The following is a 22,626-nucleotide window of genomic DNA, read 5'->3' on the forward strand; positions in this document are numbered from 1 at the left end:
TGGCGCTGTGGCTCAAGTGGTAGAGCGCTAGCCTTGAGCTGAAGAGCTGAGGGACAGTGCCCAGGCCCAGAGTTCAGGCCCCATGACCGAACAAAAACAAACAAACAACAACAACAACAAAAAAAAAACCCACCACATTTGATCAGGAAAAGAACTAAAATCAGTTGAAATACTTGCTATGCCAGTGGTATAAGGCTGGCTACACAAATTAACATTAGTACTTAAGCCTACATGTATCAATTTTTTTTAGCCTCTCTCCAAGTACCTAAGTTATAAAATACGGTATAGTAATGGTAGTTACCCCTTATTTCAGCTATTAACCTCTCAAAGAAATTATGATAGCAGAAAGGAAAATGAAAATCAACTATTTACCTTTGAAGAGCTAGAGTGACCTGAGTTTGGGAGAACATAAGTTGCATCACATCAAACAAATAGGATATCGAAGTGTCTTTATTAAAATTTCAATATGGGAAAAAAGTGCTGAGTTTAAAATATAGTTTACAGTGTTGGACGGTCTGCTTTCACCTCAGCATTGCCCTTACGCTTTCACACTTCAATGCAAATATGCTACATTGCCCAGAATCCTTTGTTCATTTTCAAGTTTAACAATGAAAAGTACACCTGCAAGGTTTGGAAGGTAGAAGAGAAGCACAGGCTGATCCTCCCAAGCTGCTTGGAGCCAAATGCAGTTTCACAGGAGCTTCTTGGAAAGCCAACTGAGAGCTACCTATTTTATGCTGCAGGTTAAACCAGAACATTGCTACTTTGAAGAGATTCTTGAATGTTGCAGCAGCGTGCCCATGAGACAGATAACATTCGGCTTCCATAAGTGCTTCAGTGTCTGTCTTCCTGATAGATCACTTTTAGATGAACAGACTCTCTGGCTAAATATTAGTTGGATTTTCTAGGTGCTCTAGGCTCCAATGTTGGCATCTGTTCTTGTTGAATCTGTTTTACCCAGTTGTAGCAAGAAGCTCTGTAAGTCAATCTGGAGAGAACTGACTCTGGCCCTCAATATCTGATCAAATTCACTTTCTCTTCTCTTGGGTATCACTTCGGCATACTTTCAGCAAGAATCTATAAATGGGGCAATTTGGCTACAATTCCCTTTATCTTAGTATTCATTCACTAACCTCCTCCCTTTTTCCTGAAGTAAACTTCTAATAGTCCATGTTATGAACAGATTTGAGACCAGTTCTATACAGTTGTCTCTTTTTTTCCTATTGCAATAGTTCTCACCCTTTTAACTACCATTCAGTTATGGTTCTTTGATATGCTTTTCTTAGCAATGACTTTAGGGACCATTGTTCGCTCAGGTTTGTAAACATGCATTCAAGTACATTCTACTAAATTGTGCCCTTTAGAATACAGATTAGGAGGGGAGAGTATAGTAAATAAATGTTCACTTTTACAAATAATGATACAATTAATTGATACCAGTTATATGCTGTAAACTATTTATTGGGTCACAAAATCTCATGACAAATTTTAAAAAGCATAAGCACTAAAAACTAACCTCTGTGACCAAATAACATGACACATATGTTTTAAACAACAAAAACCCCACAAACTACTACCACCTGGATTTTAAAAATTCTCTCTAACCACACAAAAAATTAATGAAATTATACTATCAGGAAATAACAAAAACACCCTGTATGGTCCCCATTTATGATTTAGCGGTTCCTAAACAATGTTCAGGTTTTAATACATACATACATACTAATAATAAAACCAAATACTTTAGTAAAAACTGTGGAAAATGGATTGAAAGAGCTTAAAAAGATCCTCAAAACATTTCAAAATTTCAAAACAGCATTTTCTAAATATCTAAAAATATTCATTTTTAAAGCCCCTAAATGATTTACAGTCTATTACTTTTAAGAAATAATGACAAGTGGCCGAGTGCCAGCTAAGCAAATGCGAGTTCAAATCCCAGTACCACCAAAAAAAGAAAAAATTGAAAATATTACTAAAAAGTAAAACTGTTTATTTATAAAAAAATATTCCAATTAGCAGTTCCCCTAAAGAATAGAGGTACTGTGATTATTCACACATTTGAATCATCAGTATTTAATTTTGCATTACAGACTAAATTCTTACCTTTTTGCTATTTGATTCTCAAGATGTTTAATTTTTTCTAATAATTCTTTCTCCACAACTTCTCTCTCCAATTTAAATTCTTTCAGTGCAGTCTGAATAGCTTCATCTTTTTCACAATTAAGCTTTTGGATTAACTGTTCTTTGTCTTGTTCATGGCTTGTGAGCAAAGTCTCTTTGTCTTTCTCAAGGCTCTGGATAACAGCTTTGTATTTCTCTTCTTGTTGGGTGAATTTTTCATCTTTTTGTTTTTCAAGAATGCTCAATTCTGAGTTCAATTTAATCTGTAATTCAACTATTTGTTCTTTTAAGTTTTTTTCTATTTCAAATGCTTGGTTATGCAAAGATGTTACTTTGTCTAATTCAGTTTTAAGTAGATTAGATTCTTCTTCATGTCTACTAATTAACTCTGAAATGCACTGATCTTTTTCAATAGTCATTAAAGCTCTTAGCTCTGCTAGACCCACCTGATAATTTTCATTATTATCTTGAATTTTTTGGTTTAGTTTATTTATTTCTATTCTCAAAGCCTCTGTTTCTTGTTCAAGAAGTGATTTTAAAGTCTCTTTCTGCTGTGTTTTGCTTTCTTCCAACAAAATTTTTATTTCATCAGTTTCTGCTTCCTTCAATGCAAGTTCAACCTCTAACTTGCATCTCATGTCTGACAAATCAGAAACCTTGAGTTTCAACTCCTGTAGCTGTTGCTCTTTTTCATGCACAGTTGTGGCATGAAACTCTTGTATTTGATCAATTCTTTCTTGATTTTCCTGTTTCAATTTTTCCAAGGATACTTGGTGGTCTGTCATAACTTTCTCAAACTCTTGTGTGTGCCTGACATGCAGTGTGTCCTCCAATTCCTTTAGGTGGCTTTGCTCTAAGCACTGAAGTTCTGCCCTCAATAATTCTATTTTCTCATCATTTTCAGCATGGAGCTTTTTCAAGTCTTCTAACACTATCTCTTGTGACTGTTTCAGTTCTTTAATTTCGCAATCTTGAGTGTGCATAATATTTTCCATCTCCAACAGTTTCTGATCCTTCTCATTCTGCATACAAATGACAGCTTCTTTTTCATGCTTAATCAGAGCAAATTCATTATCTTTATTTTGTAATACCTCCTCAAGGCATATTAAGTCTCCTTTCAGTTTTTTAATTTTCTTTTCATTTTCTTCGCTCTCCTTTACTAGTGCTTCAAGTTTCCCTTCATATTCACTTTTTAGAGCCTGTAATTCTTTTTGGTGCTTTTCTTTTAGTGTTATTTCCAAGGAGCATTTTACTTTGTCAATAATGTTTTTTATTTCAATTGCTGTACATTTTAAAGAATTTGAGAAGTCACACTGCTCTTTTTGTACAAATGTTCTGAAGTGGCAAAGATCTTCCTTGATAGTCTGTATAGTGAAGTGAGATTCTTGGGCAACAACTCTGCATTTTTCCAATTGTACATTCAGAGAAGAATGATCTCCAAAGTCCTCTGTACCACATGTATTTGTATCCTGCATTCGTCTACTATCTATTGCATTGATGACTGATGAATAAAGTGATTCCACCATCATTTCTGGACTCTGTGGATCACTTATAGGATTAGGAGATGATAAATTTTCTTCTATCACAAACTCATTCACAGCGGACATAAAATCTGACTCAGGACTCTCTGCTAATGAATCCAAGTCTAAAGAAGCCTGGTGAATAGTTTGTTCTATGTTTGGATGGGGGATAGTTTCAAAATCAAATGTATGTGCATCAATGCTATCTGGAGATAATTCTTCTAGGGGGCATACTGCAGGACATAAGGGATCCTGAACAGTGAGTGGAGGAGGAGTTCTTGGTGAGGTAGTAGTTGTAATTCCTGTTGCACTTTCTATCCTTGGGGAAGAAGCCGATTGTGGGGATGACTGACTGACAGACACCTAGAAGACAGAGGAAAAAGGCTTAAAAGAGCTGTACCAATAAAACACCATACACTAATGAAGTGAATTGTCTGGAAAAAAAACTCCATTTGCCTTTTGTTCATTCAGCAGATCTGTAATGGTCTGTGACATTTCATCTAAACTTTGTGCTGCTTTTACCAAATTGTGTAGGGCAAGTACATGCTGGTGAAGAGGTTCAAAGTCACAAAGTAAAGGAATCCTGGAAAAAAAAAAAAAAAGTAAATTAATTTCTGGTTTCATAAGCAGAAGTTAGGCAACTACAAATTATTCATTACATCAAAAATAATCATAGCATAAGCAGTCCTTTCTAATCATTATCAGGAAAACTTGAAGAAGTCCCAGTCATAATCAGTAAGGAGTTAAGAAAGATGTTTTCCATCAGTATGCCACATCACAATAACTGTCAGTAAAGAGTATATTGTTCAGGGTGCTGATGGCTCAAGCCTGTAATCCTAGCTACTCAGGAGGCTGAGATCTGAGGGTCAAGGCTCAAAGCCAGCCTGGGCAGTAAACTCTGGAAGATTCTTATTTCCAATAAACCACTAGAAAATTGGAAGTGGCCCTGTGGCTCAAGCACTAGCCTTGAGCTGAAGAGCACAGGGACAGTGCCCAAGCCCAGACTTAAAGCCCCACAATGGGGGGTAGGGGGAGGGGCGACCATGGGCAGGAAAGTCTGTGAGACTCTTATCTCCAATTAATCACCAGAAAACAGGAAGTGGTGGTGTGGCTCAAGTGGTAGAACTCTGGCCTTAAGCTGCAGAGCTCACAGAAAGGGCCAGGCCCGAGTTTAAGCCCACGATCACCAAAAATAAAGAATAAATAGCATTATCATTTTCTGAATGTCAACATTACCCAAAAACTTCCCAAACCAGTCACATCACAAGAGCCAGGCCATTGTAAAATATTTGTCAATCCTCGTACCTCTTAATACTAGTGCTGCTTTCTATACAATGAAAAAATTAAAATTTTATAAATGAAGTTAAAAATACTAAGGGCATTTACCTGAGGAATGGCTGAACTTCTGAAGGACAAAATGATTGCAGAAACTGTAAATCTTTTAACGAAATATCCGGAAGTTCACAATCAAACTTTCTAGGCTTCTGAGTCTGTATACAGCAAAAATATATAAAAGACTTATTTATTATATATAGTTAAATACAAAGAACTGGGAAAATGTGTCAAATTATCTAATCATGATTACAAGAGAAAGTAACTAGAAAATAAAATTATTTTTTAAAAAGACATTTAACAGACTGGAATGAGTTTTTGGTGGCCAATTAACATGCTTGGTCCTCCCTGTTTTATAGTAAAGAAAGTCATCAAAATATTGCCTCTCAATAATTTAAAAAAACAATGGAATCAGATAAAGCTAGTTTATAAATACATTAAACTCATTTTCCACTATTTAATTCCAATGAAGACTTATTGAAGAGTCATCCCATTCTGATTTGCCAAGCCAGTAAGGTACAGGAGACAAAATGGTATAGAAGAGGTAAAGCTTGGGAAGAAAGAATGAGGAAAGAGAAGATGGAAAGTAGGTAGGCAAAAAAGGTCAACTAATCCTACCAATCTTAATAGTACATACAATAGGAGCTATTAATATAAAATTGTGATTGAAAAAATTAGAAATACATCTTAAAACTCATTCCTGCTAACTTCTGAAGTCAAAAAACATCTCTCCACTGATTTAATAAAGTTGCAAGCAATTCTGTTTCTGATATGTGCCTCTACTTTTTTTTTTGGCCAATCCTGGGGCTTGAACTCAGGGCATGAGCACTGTCCCTGAGCTTCTTTTGCTCAAGGCTAGCACTCTACCACTTGAGCCAGAGCACCACTTCAAGCTTTTCCTGTTTATATGGTACAGAGGAATAATACCGAGGGCTTCAAGCATGCTAGGCAAGCACTCTACCACTAAGCCACATTCCCCACCTATGCCTCTACTTCTAAAAAGAAAAAAAAATTATACAAATTTAGCCACAGATAGAATATACATACACAAAAGGAAGGGGGCCAGGAGTCCAGTCCCCTAAACAGACGGTTTCTTAAAAAAGACTTCCCTGTGTAAAGAAATTAACAACAGTTATTTTAGAACTTGAAAATAAAAAATTTTCTCAGGCTTGACAAACTACTACAAAACACGACACATTCCATAATTAAAACTGAACATCTCTACAGGTTTTAAAACAAATGTTTCTCTAAGTTTCAATGCTAGTTACTATCGCATACATATAGTACAATTCTGTAAGTAATTCACATTTATGCAATAAAAATTGTTTCATTAAAAATTGTAAACAAAGTCTGGTGTTGGTGGCTCACACATGTAATCCTATTCAGAAGGATTAGATGTTAAGGATCATGGTTCAAAGTCAATCCAGGCAGGTACCCAAAGCTCTTATTTCAATTAACCACTTAAAACGTAGACTGTACCTCAAAGTGGTAGAGTTCTAGCCATGAGTAAAAAAGCCCAGGGGCAGCACCCATACCTCAAGTTCAAGCCCCACAACAAATAAATAGATAAATAATGAATAGATATTACTGGAAAAGACTTACTAAATAATTTCCCAAAGGATTCCCTTTTGGACTTTTCGGCTTCATACAACTGCTTTCCATCTTTAACTAAAGCACCAGCCCACTAAGAGCAGAAAAGTTTATATTAATAGCAATACAAATCATTAATGTACATAGTGAGTTAAAACAATTCATACTGCATACCTCTCTGTAGTGTTTAATGAACATTTTTCTCCTTACAACTTCAACAACAGCTAGGCAATACATTTGAGGAACTGTACTAAGAGCTTCAACAATTTTGACTCTTTCTAACAGTTCTATTACAAGGCGGAGCAATGCTTGCAATTTCTCTCCATCCTGATCAGCATGAAGCATCACAAAGCAACACCACCTACAGAACAAAATTCATTATTTTCAGCAGACTCAAAAGTTTGTGAAAAATAATTTATTAGTTAAGCTATGGAAAGTAAGATGTAAAAGTTCTATGGCTTTTTACCCCCAGGTAATCAAAATTTTAATACTGCAGTAGGGAAAAAATAATACTACTGAAAAATAAGCAGTAACTATAAAGATCCTAAATTATATGACAGGATCACTTACTTTAGTCTGACATGCAGATTATTTGCTAGTTCTTGTTTGGCAGTGGTACACTTCTGTTTAATGTCCAACAATTTTCTATGATTCTGCAACATAATCATCAACTGATTTGCATGACTCAGGCACAAATCAGGTAATACAGATGCATCCTTCAAATTTTCAGCTCTCATCTGATTAGCTAAAAATCCCTTCAGAAAAAAATTTTAACATGTAATTGTCTTTCATGAATGACATGGACATACAGTTATGAGAAAATTATTGGTTAAACAAATTATTCTACTTTCAAATAAGATTTTTAAATTCCCCTTATAACTAAACATGTAGCTCAGTGATAGAGCACTTACCTATCATGATTCCTAACAATGCCAAACAAACAAAAAAATTCCTTGAACCCACAATAGTGAAGTTATGAAAACAACACAGAAGACCTACAATAGATTAGTGGGTACAAAAAAATGTGGAACCTATACACAATGGAATTTTACACAGCCAGTAGAAAGAATATTATGTCAATCAATTGCAGGGAAATGATAGACCTAGAAGAACTAAGTGAGGTAAGCCTAGCTCAGAGACACAAATGGCATGTGTTTTCTCTCATATTCAGAAGCTAAAATACACAGGGACAAGATAAATTATACTGAACTCTAAGCATTCAAAGAACCAAAAGAGGATACTTTGGGGGGGGGGGAATACAAATGTGAAATGCCACCTCTGTCCCTCTAACCATATAAAATTAACATTTATCAAAATGAATTTCAGAAGCCTGGCACTGGTGGCTCATGAGTGTAATCCTATCTACTCAGGAGACTGAGATCTTAGAATCAAGGTTCAAAGCTAGCCTGGGCAGGAAAGTCCCTGAGACTCTCTCTCTCTCTTTTTTTTTGTCAGTCGTGGGGCTTGAACTCTGGGCTTGGGTGCTATCCCTCAGCTCTTCAGCTCAAGGTGAGTGAGCTACTGCTTGAGCCACTGTGCCACTTCTGCTTTTCTAGTGGTTTATTGGAGATAAGAGTCTCAGACTTTCCTGCCCGGGCTGGCTTTGAACTGTGATGCTCAGATCTCAGCTTCCTGAGTAGCTAGGACTACAGGTGTGAGCCACCAGCGCCCGGACCTGAGACTCTTATCTCCAATTAAACACCAGAAAATTAGAAGTTGCACTGTGCCTCAAGTGGTAGAGCGCTAGCCTTAAGCTGAAGAGCTAAGGGACAGTGCCCAGGCCCAGAGTTCAAGCCCCACAACATAAAAAAAAAAAAAAAAAAAATTGAACAACAAAAAAATCAGGTGTATGACAAGCCAGGGAAAGTATATTACAATAAAGAGAAAATTGTTCTTCTCACTATTTACTGGTGTTCCTAATGAAATACTGGTCTACATATGTAAAGAAAGATGCATCAACCCAAATAACCACCAAAAGAAATATAGTTATTTATACAAACATGTTTAATTCACTCCATTTAAGGTTAGAAGGATTCCCAGTAAACACATTCATGATTTATATTTCAACGTTTATCTAAAATATTCTTAGCTCACTATAACTTATCAAATTCAACCAGGAAGAACAAGTATTTTGGGGCTGGGAAGTTGGCTCAGTGGCAGAGTGCTTGCCTCGCATGCATGAGGCCCACATAAACAGAAAAAAGCCAGAAGTGGTGCTGTAGCTTAAGTGGTAGAGCACTAGCCTTGAGCTGAAGGGCTGAGGGACAGACAGCATCCAGGCCCAGAGTTCAGCCTCCACAACTAATCCCCCCCCCAAAAAAAAGAGAGAGTGAAAAGAACAAGTATTTATTCATTACAACATGGAACATAACAAATGGACATAGTAAATTCAGTACTTATAAAGGCAAATACAAGTATTTATATTTTTATTGAAAGAGGTCAGAAATAGGTACCTGAGCAAGCTCTTTCTGTTCATTCACCAGCCGGCCACAGCTAGCAATCATCTGGTCCAAGGCATACAGTCGATCTTCAAGCCCTTTAATAGCTTTCATACTCTGATTATCAAGTTTGACAATAGTTTGACGGCATTCCTTTATAAAAGGTTGAATAATCTTTGGATCAAGCTAAACGACAAGCAAATACATATAAACAAAAATTTCAGGAAAGAGTTTAAGTTATATTTCATATTATTTTAATATGAAGACTCAGATACAGAAGTGATAAAGACCTAAAAGAAAAATACATGAAATACCTAAGTTATACTTTAAAGGAAAAATCAAGAGTATGGTAAATATGCTAATAAAGAAAACACTAGAGCATTGTACAAAATTTAAGAATATACATTGGGTGCTAGTGGCTCAAAGTTCAAAACCAGCTCATCGCCAGGCACTGGTGGCTCACACCTGTAATCCTAGCTACTCAGAAGGCTAAGGTCTAAGGAGCCTGGTTCAAAGCCAACCCTGGTAGGAAAGTCCTTGAGACTTTTTTTTTGTTTTTGTGTTTTGGTTGGTCATGGGGTTTGAATTCTGGGCCTGGGCACTGTCCCTCAGCTCTTCAGCTCAAGGCTAATGCTCTACCGCTTGAGCCACAGTGCCACTTCTGGATTCCTGGTGGTTTATTGGAGATAAGAGTCTCTTGGACTTTCCTGCCTGGGCTGGCTTTGAACTGTGATCCTCAGATCTCATCCTCTTGAGTAGCTAGGATTACAGGTGTGAGCTACCAGCATCTGGCAATGAGCTGGTTTTGAACTGTGAGCCATCTCAAATTAGATATAAAACTCACATCCAGTTCCATCTTTGAAAAGTCAGTATTAATATCAAGAAAAAAATACTTAGTTGAAATAGTTTAGCTAACTTTTGTTTTCAATAGGTGTAATTGGTTTTAAATATTCATCATGAAACCAAAAGAGGATTATTTTTTTTTTCCATCCTCCTGTCATACAAAAGCAAAGTAAGGGCTGGGAAGGTGGCTCAGTGGTAGAGTGCTTGCTTGCCTTGCATGAGGCCCTGGGTTCGATTCCTCAGTACCACATAAGCAGAAAAAGAAAAAAAAGCCAGAAATGGTGCTAGCCTTGAGCTAAAGAGCTGAGGGACAGCGCCCAGGCCCAGAGTTCAGGCCCCACAACCGGAACACCCCTCCCCCCCCCAAAAAAATAAGCAAAGTAAAACCAATGTTTTTGCTAGATTTTCATTTTAAATATGAAAACTCAAAGCCAACTTCATTTTTGGAGTAAAGGAGGTGTCTGATGTTACTAGTGTTTGAACTCAGGGCCACTTGCTTGCTTGGTGGCAGGAACTCTTCCTACCACAGTTATGCTGGTCTCACTGATTCAGCTAATTATCCAGAACCAGAAATGGAATATTTAGGTTATTCAAGTGGTAATATTAGCCTACCTTTCACCAATTTGGCAATAATATTTCTCTAACATATTCCATGCCCTTCCACCATCTTAATACAATGAAATACCTTCCCTTTTTTGGATGTCATCAGGAAGCAGATACTAAAAAGAAACTTTTATCTTGCCCATGTAAGTGTAACCCCTCTGTATAGTATTTTCAAAATTAAAAAAATAAATAAAAAGAAACATCTTTAAAGATTTTACATCTATGTCTTATAAACTTAATCAAGTATGTGCTTTTTCCAGCTATTCTAGACAATGAGTTTGCTTTCTCTAAATAATGATTAAAGAATAATGAATTAAAGATAAACCTCTTATCTATCACTCAATAAAAGTCAAACTATTTTAGCCATTATATTCTGACAAGAGAAATCTTCAAGATATTAATATTACATAGCACTAAAACATGTACCGTCATCAATTTCCTTTCTGACTTCATTTTGTACCTACTTATGGAGCTGATTTAATTATAAAATTGAATAAGATCAAAGTGCCTTACCTTTTAAATGATATGGAGTATTTAAAAGTACTTCACTGCAATTTACTAAGTAAATCCTCATTGCAATAAAAATTAGGCTTATATCTCAAATAATCTTCAGTAATTTTAGTTACTTCATGAATTGGGTTAATAGTTAAATAAATCTAATTCCACCTATGACGTTCCAATGCAAAGAACAGTTTTCATAAAATAAATGCTAGCATTAATATATTAGTATTACTTACCCTGCTCATGGAATCAAAGCATTTCCTAACCAAAGATTCTACATCATTAGGTCTATCTTGAACATTTATCCAATCTAACAAAGAAACATTAAAAAAGGGCAAATCACTGTCTTTAGCAGCTACTGAAGGTTCATCTTGCTGGATCGTACTTTGACAAGATTCCTTAATTTCTCTATCACTTTCAGCATCTGTGGCATCTGAAGCTACATGTTCCAATGACTTGTGAAATGAGGTTAACAAGGATGTGTTAGTTGTTCTAGGCATATCAGGAGAGAGCACCAATTCAGCAGATCTTTTCATCTCAGCCTTTTCTGAGCCTTCATGTTCATTTAAAGAATCCAGTCTTCCCAAACATTCCCTGTAACTATGTCTGGTTAGACACTCCAACAGTGGAATCTTGGCCATTACTGAAACCGCAGTTCCTAAACTTAAAATATAAAAAAAAATCTGTCAGTCAAACAGTAAGACCTCTCTGGTCATCTTTGAATGAACTCTCATTATTACACACACAAACCTTAGCACATTTATTATCATACTTAAACCAATTCATGAGCTAGCTGCTAAGTGGACAGGTTATCACTACCAAATTGAAACACTCATTAATAATAAGCTAGCTATTTTATGCCAGACTAGGATAATATGCATTAATCAAACATTTGCAGGATGGAATTGTGGGCTTAGTGGTAAAGGACTTGCCAACCATGCATGAAGCACTAGGACTCCTCAGTACCATATAAACAGAAAAGGCTGAAGTGGTGCTATGGCTCAAGTGGTAGAGTGATAAACGAGTAAAATCAGTTCAAAGGACAGTGCCCAAGCTAGGCCCTAAGTTCAAGCCCCAAGACTAGCAAAAACCAAACAAGCCAGCAACAACAACAACAAAAAACACTGCAGAAAAACCCCTTTAGTGGGGGCTGGGAAGGTGACTCAGTGGTAGAGCGTTTGCCTTGCAGGCATTAGGCCCTGGGTTCAATTCCTCAACACCACATAAGCAAAAAGAAAAAAGCCAGAAGTGGCGCTGTGGCTCAAGTGGTAGAGTGCTAGCCTTGAGCTGAAGAGCTTAGGGACAGCGCCCAGGCCCAGAGTTCAGGCCCACAACCGACCAAAAAAAAACCCTTTCTCGCGTGTGTGTGTGTGGAGAGAGAGAGAGAGAGTCCTAATGCTTAAACCCTCAGTAATGTACCTGAGCTTTTGTGCTTAAGGATAACGTGCTCTATCACTTGAGCTACAGATCTACTTCCAGCTTTTTTGGTAGTTATTAACAGTCTCATATTTACAATTAAAAAAAAAAAAAAGAGTCTCATAGACCTTTCTGAACACGCTGGCTTCAAACCACAATCCTCAGTGCTTAGCCTCTGAGGAGACAGAATTACAGGTATAAGCCCCTAGCACCCAGCTTATAAAATATTTTATCAAAATAAATTCAAGCTGGGTATCAGGGGCTCATGCCTGCAATCCTAGGTACTCAGAAGGCTAATACCTCAGGATTCTGGTTCGAAACCAGCTTGGGCAGGAAGGTCTATAAGACTTTCATATCAAATTAACCACTAAAGAACCAGAAGTGGAGGTGTGGTTTAAGTGTCAGGGTTAGACTTGAGAAAGAAAGTTCAGGGACAGTACTTAGTCCCTAAATTTTGTGCCTCAGAATGGGCACAAAAATACAGAAAAATTCAAATTTAGCCAAGCACTAATGGCTCACGCCTGTAATTTGAGCTACTCAGGAGGCTCAGATGTGAGAATCAAGGTTCATAGCCAGCCCAGGCAGGAAAGTCCATGAGATTCTTATCTCCAATAAACCACTCAGAAAACCAGAAGTAGTGCTGTGGCTCAAGTGGTAGAGTGCTAGCCTTGAGCTGAAGAGCTGAGGGACAGTGCCCAGGCCCAGAATTCAAGCCCTACGAACAACCGGGGGAAAAAAAAGTAAGAAAAAAAGAAAAATTCACATTTATAAACATTTACCATAGTAGTCACTCAGATAAGATTTTTTTCAAAGTTTTTCATAAGCTATAACAATTATTGTTTAAGATTTCATGCTTGGTACCATTTAAACTACAACAGATCCCCAAAATTAATGATTTTATGTTAAGGTAATTCTTAGATTCATTACATCTCAAATATAGTTTTAAAAAAGACATAGTAGGACTTTTATGAAATCATACATAAAACAGTACAAATTAGCATAATTAGTAACTACAAAAAACCACTACTTGAAAAGGTTATTATAATAAACTTAAAAAGATCCTTCTAGTCTTAATTATTCATTATCTTTTCTCTCAATGTCTTTCATTGACACCTTAAGGCCAAAATCTATAGTTACATGACAAAGGAGAGATAATTCAAAGGGAGAGAAGAACAAAATGAAGAGAAGGCGAGGGAGAGGGAAGTGGAGAGAGAGGTACTGAGGGAAGGAGTATAGTTCAGAGATTCAGTGCTTGCCTAGTAGCATGCATGAAATCCCAGGTTTGACCTTTAGCAGTACAAATAATAACAAGAATACCAAAAATGGAAAAATTTTAATAAAACCTAGGGAAGGATATTATTGCTGTGTTTTTACATTACAAGCCTTTTCTCTACAAATGTGACATTACATTTACTACTATATAATAAATCCTGAGCTTGAAAAACAGCTCTGCTATAGTGTCTGCCTAGCAACCCATAAGGCTTTCTGTTCAAACCTTAATATCACAAAAACAAACAAATAAACAAAAACCAAAACAGAAAGCTACTATAAGGGAAAGCTAAAGTCATTCCATTTTCTTTACTAGATTGACAATATTTTAAAAATCACTTTCTTTTGGGAAGTGGAGAAGAAGGAAAGAGAGAAAGATATATAGGGTAAGACTGATTGCAATATACTGTAAACCTATATGCGAATGTAAAAATGAAGTGTCATTCTGTGTAACTAATGTAAGCTAATAAAAAAAAATTAATCTTTTTTTTGCTTGCTGTCTAATAATTTTGCCACTCTGATTAGATGTCTTCTTTTTATGTTTACCTTTTCTATATTAAGTGAGAAACAAAAAGTTTTATAAATGAGTTCAGGGCTAGGTAGATAGCTCAGTGATCCAGTATTTTGCCTAGCAATGTACAAGACTCTGAATTTGATCCTCTAAAAGTACGATGAATATTGTTCATAAAATAACTCAAATATAGGAATGTAGACATAATATATGTTAAAATGAAGCTAAATATAATCATGTATAAATTATAAATTTACGAACATGTATTTTTTTTTTTGTCATTCCTGGGGCTTGAACTCAGGCCCTGGGCACTGTCCCTGAGCTTCTTTTGCACAAGGCTAGCACTCTACCACTTGAGCCACAATGGTACTTCTGACTTTCTGTGTACATGGTACTGAGGAATTGAACCCAGGGTTTCAAGCATGCTAGGCAAGCATCCTACCACTAAGCCACATTTCTAGCCCAACAATCATGTACTTTTAATAACTACAACCAATAAATGGCATGATCCTAAGACTCAAAAAAGGTGACTTAAGCAAATATATAATCTCTAAGAAACTAACATATAAGGACCAAAACTATTTCGAAAAAAGATTATCCATTTAATGAGAAACATACTGAGTAAGTTTTAACTTGATGTCTTCTATGGATTGCAAATAATCTGAATAAATACTTTCAAACTTGAAAAGTAGCTTCTGGTATGAATTTGAGCAGTCTTCCAGATTGGCCATGATTGCTGCCCAGCCTTGATGTTGAAGATGTTCATCATGGACAAGACCTTCACAAAAAGAACAAAGTTTCTTGGCAACTTCATACATTTCCTATATTGAAAAAAGAAAAACAAAAGCAATGGCTTTTATGCACACCTGCATAAGTATACATAAAATCTGTCAGCATGAATTCTAAGCACATTTTAAATAAAGTGTTGCTTTTGGTATTTTTGCAGTACTGGAGAGCAATGCATGCTAATCAAGCAAGCACTCTACTCACTCCTAAGTTATAGCTCAGTAAGTGTTTCATTTTTATTGTTAAAAAAAAGTCTAAAGATAGCCAGTGTCAGTGGCTCACACATAAATCCTATCCTAATTACTCATGAGGCTGAGATCTGAGGATCACAATTGGAAGCCATCCCAGGCAAGAAAGCCTGTGAGACTATAATCTCCAATTAAGCACGAAATAAAATGTCAAAGTAGAGTTGTTGCTCTTGTGCTAGAGTGCTAGCCTTGAGCACTAAAACTCCAGGATAGCACCCACGCCCTTAGTTCAAGCCCCATGACCAACTTAAAAAAAAAAAAAAAAGCCTAAAATATAAATGTAACAGATTTAAACACTGATAAGTCCGAACAGGTATCTTATGGAAAGATCAATAGAAGGATACTAGCTGTTACTTGTGGAAAACAGTAGATGATGTCAATAATTTGAATAATAACTATTATATGCTGTACTAAAGGCTACCATCCTTTACAGAAATACCTTAAGGTAGACATAGTTATTAAAAACAATCTTACACGCGCACACACGCACACACACACACACACTCTCTCTTTAGAGATGGGCTTCAGTGAATCACACCTGTAATGCCAGCACAAGCAAGGCGAAGAGAAGAGGATTCTGAGTCAGAAGATAGCTTAAGACCCTGTCTCACAAAAAACAATGAACACCAAGAGCAACAAAAATATATTTTAACAAGAGGTGACCCCATGTAATTGTAACCCCTCTGTACAGTATTTTTACAATAAAAATTAAAATTAAAAAAATAAAAAATAAAAAACAAGACGTGAAAACTAAGAACTTAAAACATTATCAATTATTAAAACATATTAACGTAGAAACTATGAATTCCTAGAAACTATCAAATTCTTGAAAATATTTTATGTAAACTGCAATATCTTCAGAACAGATGTTTGAAATTCACTCCAAAGAATAAAGTATTTATGAAGCATAAACTATTAGAAAGCAATGTAGACACTATTTGAAAACACATACATGAAAAAAGAAACACAATAGATAAGGCTGATGAGGTACATTGTATGCTTGTATGGAAATATCTTAAAATCCCCTAATATAATTAATGTATGCTAATTTTTAAAAAATTAAATATTCAAATGACAGGAAACTTAAATGGTAATATTATTAACTAACTTGAGATTTTCAACTCCATTCTATGAAAAATAAGAATTAAACCACTGACAAATTTGCTTATTAAAGGGAAGTTACTAAGACTTACAGAGTTTCTAACATTGCAGTAATCCTTCTTTAAACCGGGGCAGGGAGAGAGAAGATCTAGCCTGTTTTGGTCACAAACTCAAGAATCTCCTTGAGTGCTAAGATTGCAGACCTGTGCCACCAAATGCAGTCTAACTTCAATATTACAGCATCTCCCTCCGCTAAAAGCACAACAGGCCCCAAACAATCAAGAGGTTTCAAAAGAAAAACTCTACCCTAAATAAGAATACTAGGTGAGCAGGACAAGATGGTAGTAGACATATTCTTATAAGTCTTCCATGCAAAAACCCACATAAAATTTCCCTTGACTATTTAGCCCATTTTACATCATTTGTCTCCCAAAACAAGCCCGATTCTTCTTTCCAGAGCAGCAACGCTGAACCTGAAATTTTCATGCTACCAAAACTTTACCAAAAAATAATTACAGATAATGCAAATGTTCAGAACATGTACTTTTCATTTAAAAAAGCAAAAATTAGGCCAGGTGGACAGTGGCCTGTAACCATAGCTATTTATGATGCTGAGCTCTGGGGGTCACAATTGGAAGCCGGCCCAGGCAGCAAAGTCCAGGAGACTATTTTCCAATAAACCACAAAAAAGCCACAGTGGAGGTGTGACTCAAGTGACAGAATGATAACAGCCTTGAGCTTTTAAAGCCACTCAGCCCTGACTTTGAGGCCCAGGACTGGTTAAAATAAAAAAGAATGAGTATACCTATGTATAAATGCACAAGTCAACAGCCTTCCCATATATAAAGTTAAAAACACAAGAATGGGCTGGGAATGTAGCTTAGTGGTAGAGTGCTTGCCTAGCACGCATGAAGTCCTGGGTTCAATACCTCAGTACCACATAAACAGAAAAGGCTGGAAATAGTCCTGTGGCTCAAGTGCTAGAGTGCTAGGCAGCTCACACATGTAATCCTTCTTATTCAAGAAGCTGAGATCTGAGGATTCAAACCTGTGGTTCAAAGCTAGTCTGGGAAACAAAGTCTCTGATTACTCTTTATCTCCCAGAAGCCAATAAAAAGCTGGAAGTGGAAGTGTGGCTCAAGTGGGAAAAGCCAGCCTGAAGCAGAAAAGGCCTAGCAAGAGCTGGAGGCCCTGAGTTCAAGTCCCTGTACCAGTAGATTAAACAAACAAACAAAAATAACAGCTTCAATTTAAAAAAGTAATTTCAGATGGAGGAGAATGAGAAGTTCAAACTGCATTACCCTGACTTCTAGAATTGAAACCCCTTTGTTATTAACAAAATTTGGTTAATGACAAAATTTTGAAAACTTAAAAAAATGAAGTGTCATACTTTTAAATGGAAAAATAAATGTAGAGAACCTAAAATGTCAAAATACCATAAAATGAAGATAAATTGTTTTAACAGTACAACAAACACTGAAGTGGCAATACAGTTTGCTACTGAAGACACAAATATGATACTATATACATACTGAAATTTACTACAGGATATGTTAGTATTTTGGGTAGAGAAAAGATACATTATTTAATAAGTGGTTATCAACTAAGTGGTAAATATAAGATTATGGCAAGCTGAATAAAAATACAGGTATCAAAATTTAAGTTATATAAAAACTATAACAACAGTGAATAAATGAAGGGGGACATTTTTGATTTTTAAGAAGTCTTAAGTTTGAGATAAAACATAAGGAGGGAAAAAATGGGTTAATGAGCTGCAGGGGTGGGGGTGGGCGGCCTGGTGGCTTACACCTGTAATCCCAGCTACACAGGAGACTGAGATCTGAGAATTTATTAGAAAACAGGTCAGGCAGAAGCCTGTGAGACTCATCTCCAAGAAAACACCAAAAAGCTGCAAGTAGAGGTGTCCCTCAAGTGGTAAAGAGCTAGCTTTGAGTAAAAAAGCTAAGAGACAGTGACTAGGAGATGAATGCAAACCCTAGAACTACCACAAAAAAGAGGCAGGGGAGGAGGGAGCTGCATATACTAGAATATTTGAATCATTTTAAGAGGTCCTTAGTTCAATCTTTGGCACCACAAGAAAAGAAGTTTGAGAAATAGAAAATAAAAAATATATTCCCACATGAACAAAACACAACACAAATGGAAATGGTCAAGGAAACTGATGAATACAGGGTCTTAGCTTTCTCCTGAATATGAAATTTCTACAAATCAGACAGGGAAAATGCAGAACATTTTTAATGAAAGAGGACTAAGAGTAGGCAAAGACATACTGACAACAACTAGAAATATAATGTGAATAAGCCTCTGAGAAGATATTCAAGCAAAAATAAATTACAATAAACTATCACTGAGCTTGTTAGTATCCTCTGTGGGAGAGTAGGAAGACAAATATTTATTCATTGCATGTGGGAAGTATAGGATGGTAGAACTATGTGTAGAGGGCAACTCAGAATTAACTACTTTTATCATCATTTGGTATAATGATTACTCTTTTAGGAATTTATCGTAAGTATGCTTAAAACAAATAAAACATACTAGAAATGAAGCAGTGGTACTTACCAGACACTGTTAAGAAAATGAACTACACAACTTGAGGGTGGGTATGTGAGAAAGACTGGGAGAGCCCAAGGGATGGGGCAACACTGTCTAAAGGGAATGTGCCTAGCCAGGTGGCTGGTGGCTCATGCCTGTAATCCTAGCTACTCAGGAGGCTGAGGTCTCAGGATCGTGGTTCAAAGTGAGGCACTGCAGAAAACTCCCTGAGATTCTTATCTACAATTAAACACCAGAAAACCAGAAGCTGCACTGTGTCAAGTGGTTCGCCTTGAGCTGAAATGCTCAGGGACAGACAGTACCCAGGGCCAGAGTTCAACAACAACAACAAAAAAGAAATGTACCTAACTTATCTGACTTATGTAAATGCAACCCTTTTGTACTTCACTTTTATAATAACAATAAATATAAATACATTTTTAAATAGCAAAAAAAAACACTAGAAGGTTCTTATATAAAACAAAGTAGAGGGCTGGGAAGGTGGCTCAGTGGTAGAGTGTTTGCCTTGCATGCATGAAGCCCTGGGTTCGATTCCTCAGCACCATATAAGCAAAAAGAAAAAAGCTGGAAGTGGCACTGTGGCTCAAGTGGTAGAGCGCTAGCCTTGAGCTGAAGAGCTGAGGGACAGCACCCAGGCCCAGAGTTCAGGCCCGGGACTGGACCCAAAAAACAAAAACAAAGTAGAAATAACCTCAAGCCTATGTATAAATTAATATTAATTGTTGATGGAAGTAGAATTGAATACAACAATATTAAAACTACAACAAAAACAGAAGCAGAAGGCAAAGTTAAAACTGAGGCACAAGCCTGGCTTTTTTCCTTGTCACCTTGCATCACCAGATGTCAGGATATTTCTTTATTATTTCTTAGAATTTGCAATGCCACTTCTTACAAAGTATCATGTTATCCACATTATAGTATATAGTATATCCCGGGAGCATGAATTCATTAGACAATTGATATTTTCATCATTTTGGGGTACAAGAAATTTTGCAGGCAGACATATGGCTCTTTTAAAATTCTGTCATCTCGCCGGGCACTGGTGGCTCACGCCTGTAATCCTAGCTATTCAGGAGGCTGAGATCTGAGGATCGAGATTCAAAGCCAGCCCGGGCAGGAGAGACCATGAGACTCCTATCTCCAATAAACCACCAGAAAACCGGAAGTGGCGCTGTAGCTCAAGTGGTAGAGCGCTCGCCTTGAGCTGAGAGCTGAGGGACAGCGCCCAGGCCCAGAGTTCAAGCCCCAGGCCGACAAAAAAAAAAAAAATCTGTCATCTCAAAACTTTAGGGCTGGGGGCTGGGGAGGTGGCTCAGTGGTAGAGTGCTTGCCTTGCATGCCTGAGGCCCTGGGTTCGATTCCTCAGCACCACATAAGCAAAAAGAAAAAAAAGCCGGAAGTGGCGCTGTGGCTCAAGTGGTAGAGCGCTAGCCTTGAGCTGAAGAGCTGAGGGACAGTGCCCAGGCCCAGAGTTCAGGCCCCACGACCGGACCCCAAAAAAAAAAAAAAAACTTTAAGGCTGAAGACTGGGGCTAGGAAGGTGGCTCAGTGGTAGAGCGCTTGCCTTGCATGCATGAGGCCCTGGGATCAATTCCCCAGGCCCAGAGTTCAGGCCCCATGACCGGACCCAAAAAAAAAAAAAAAAAACTTTAGGGCTGGATGCAGTTGCTCAAACCTCTAATGCTAGCTAGCTGGGCAGCAGAGACTCCAAAACCATGGTTTCAGGACTGACGGGGAAGAAAAGTTCAAGAGACTCCATCTCAACCAACCATGAGCACAACAGTGTATAACTGTTAAGCCAGCTATTTATGGGGAAGCACACAGATGAGCTCATTTGAAAAAGCAAAAGTAGAAGAAATACAGCCGAGGACTGCCTGGGCATAAATCAAGATCCTACCTTGAAAATAATGTGAATGGGGGCTAGAAGAATAACTCAAGTCATAGATCACTGGTCTAGCATGTCCAAGGCCCTAAATTCAATCCCTAGGACTTCAAAAAAAATACCCAAACTACCAACAAAAAGGCACTTTAAGATTGTTTGTAAGGCTTATTAAATGCATTTTTAGGAAGTTTTTTACCTTCCATGTTGTTTGATTAACAGGACTTTCACAAATAACTCTCATAAACTCAAGCACTGAGTATCAGTTTTTAGTCCTCATCCTAAGGCCCAGACTAAATGATGAGAAAAGATTTAAGATGATAATGTCAGCAACAGGAGGAACTCAACAGTTTTTGGCTAGAGCCTTAAAATAAGTTCAGGGCTGGGAAGGTGGCTCAGTGGTAGAGCGCTTGCCTTGCGTGCCTGAGGCCCTGGGTTCGATTCCTCAGCACCACATAAGCAAAAAGAAAAAGCCGGAAGTGACGCTGTGGCTCAAGTGGTAGAGCGCTAGCCTTGAGGTGAAGAGCTGAGGGACAGCGCCCAAGCCCAGAGTTCAGACCCCACGACTGGACCAAAAAAAAAAAAAAAAAAAGTTCGTTATCTAGGATTATGATATCAGCAACAGGATCAATTTATGGGTTAAGTCACTACCTTCTATTTGACCAACAAGGCCAAAATACTTAACACATAGGAAAGAAAACATCTTCTGAAAGTGTGCCCATGATTGGTAGACAATTACCAAACTTTGGCCCATCACAAGAAAGTCAAACAAAAGCCTACTGCTTCCTCAATTAAGCTAAGGTGCCTGATCACCTCTTGCATCCATGTTAATACCCTCTTCTGCTCACAACAAAGAATATCTTTTTCATCCTGTTCCAATTAAGTAATGTGATCTCATTTCCATTATTTGAATGCATAGATCCCATCATTTTACTAATCAAAACCAGTGTTTATTAAGTTACGTTTTTATTTAATATAAATACTATTAATTCACTGGTTTCTAGGACATTTTTTACATAGATAATGCAAATGAAGGCTTACTACTATTAAAAGACTTAGAATTAATAATACTAAAGGTAAATGGCAAGTCAAGAATCTGGGTGTGGTGACCCCCAACAGGTAATCTATCTCTACACAGGGGAACAAAGGAATACAGCAAATTTGAAGCCAGCCTACTCTGTTAAGACCCTGTCTCAAAAGTTTCCTATTGGGCTAGGAATGTGGCTTAGTGGTAAAGTAATTGCCTAGCATGCATGAAGCCCTAGATTCAATTCCTCAGTACTGCATAAACAGAAAAGGCCAGAAGTGGATTGTAGCTCAAGTGGTAGAGTTTTAGCCTTGAGCAAAAGAAGCCCAAGGACCTTGAGTTCAAGCCCCAGGACTAGCCAAAATAATAAAAGTTTGACATGGAGGTCAGTCTGGAATGTATATGAGAAACCTTATCAAAAACAGTAAGAAGCAGGGGCTGGAAAGGCTCAGTGGTAGAGCGCTTGCCTTGCATGCCTGAGTCCCTGGGTTTGATTCCTCAGCACCACATAAGCAAAAAGAAAAAAATCCAGAAGTGGTGCTGTAGCTCAAGTGGTAGAGCACTAGCCTTCAGCTGCAGAGCTGAGGGACAGTGCCCAGGCTCAGAGTTCAGGCCCCATGACCGGACCCCCCAAACCAACAACAAAACAGTAAGAAGCAAAGAACAAAAAAGGACCAAATAAACTGAACAGCAGATAATCTGTGGAGACAAGTCAGTGTATAATATATATATATATATATATATATATATATATATATATATATATATATATATATAGTAGGAAAAATATTCATTCCTTCTCTGGGAACTAAACACAGATAAGGGGAGAAGATTATGTCTACAGTAATGTGAGAACTATATCAACCA

The 22,626-nt window shown here is 37.3% G+C and overlaps 1 protein-coding gene across 3 annotated transcripts in view; it reads right to left on the minus strand.

Annotated features, from left to right (window-relative positions):
• The window catches only part of Rb1cc1 (RB1-inducible coiled-coil 1), an 82,407-nt gene that overhangs the window by 26,548 nt on the left and 33,233 nt on the right, over nucleotides 1-22,626 (minus strand). For all 3 annotated transcript variants that reach the window (XM_013009347.1, XM_013009346.1, XM_013009344.1), the window contains exons 6-15: nucleotides 14,763-14,965; nucleotides 11,185-11,611; nucleotides 9,017-9,187; nucleotides 7,134-7,318; nucleotides 6,738-6,924; nucleotides 6,576-6,657; nucleotides 6,021-6,082; nucleotides 5,028-5,131; nucleotides 4,098-4,224; nucleotides 2,104-4,004 (exon numbers count right to left, since the gene is read on the minus strand). In XM_013009347.1, coding sequence (XP_012864801.1) covers nucleotides 2,104-4,004; nucleotides 4,098-4,224; nucleotides 5,028-5,131; nucleotides 6,021-6,082; nucleotides 6,576-6,657; nucleotides 6,738-6,924; nucleotides 7,134-7,318; nucleotides 9,017-9,187; nucleotides 11,185-11,611; nucleotides 14,763-14,965 — 3,449 coding nt within the window. The remainder of the gene's footprint in view (nucleotides 1-2,103; nucleotides 4,005-4,097; nucleotides 4,225-5,027; nucleotides 5,132-6,020; nucleotides 6,083-6,575; nucleotides 6,658-6,737; nucleotides 6,925-7,133; nucleotides 7,319-9,016; nucleotides 9,188-11,184; nucleotides 11,612-14,762; nucleotides 14,966-22,626) is intronic.

The sequence above is a fragment of the Dipodomys ordii genome, unplaced genomic scaffold, assembly GCF_000151885.1.
Source record: "Dipodomys ordii isolate 6190 unplaced genomic scaffold, Dord_2.0 Scaffold9, whole genome shotgun sequence".
Taxonomy (NCBI): domain Eukaryota; kingdom Metazoa; phylum Chordata; class Mammalia; order Rodentia; family Heteromyidae; genus Dipodomys; species Dipodomys ordii.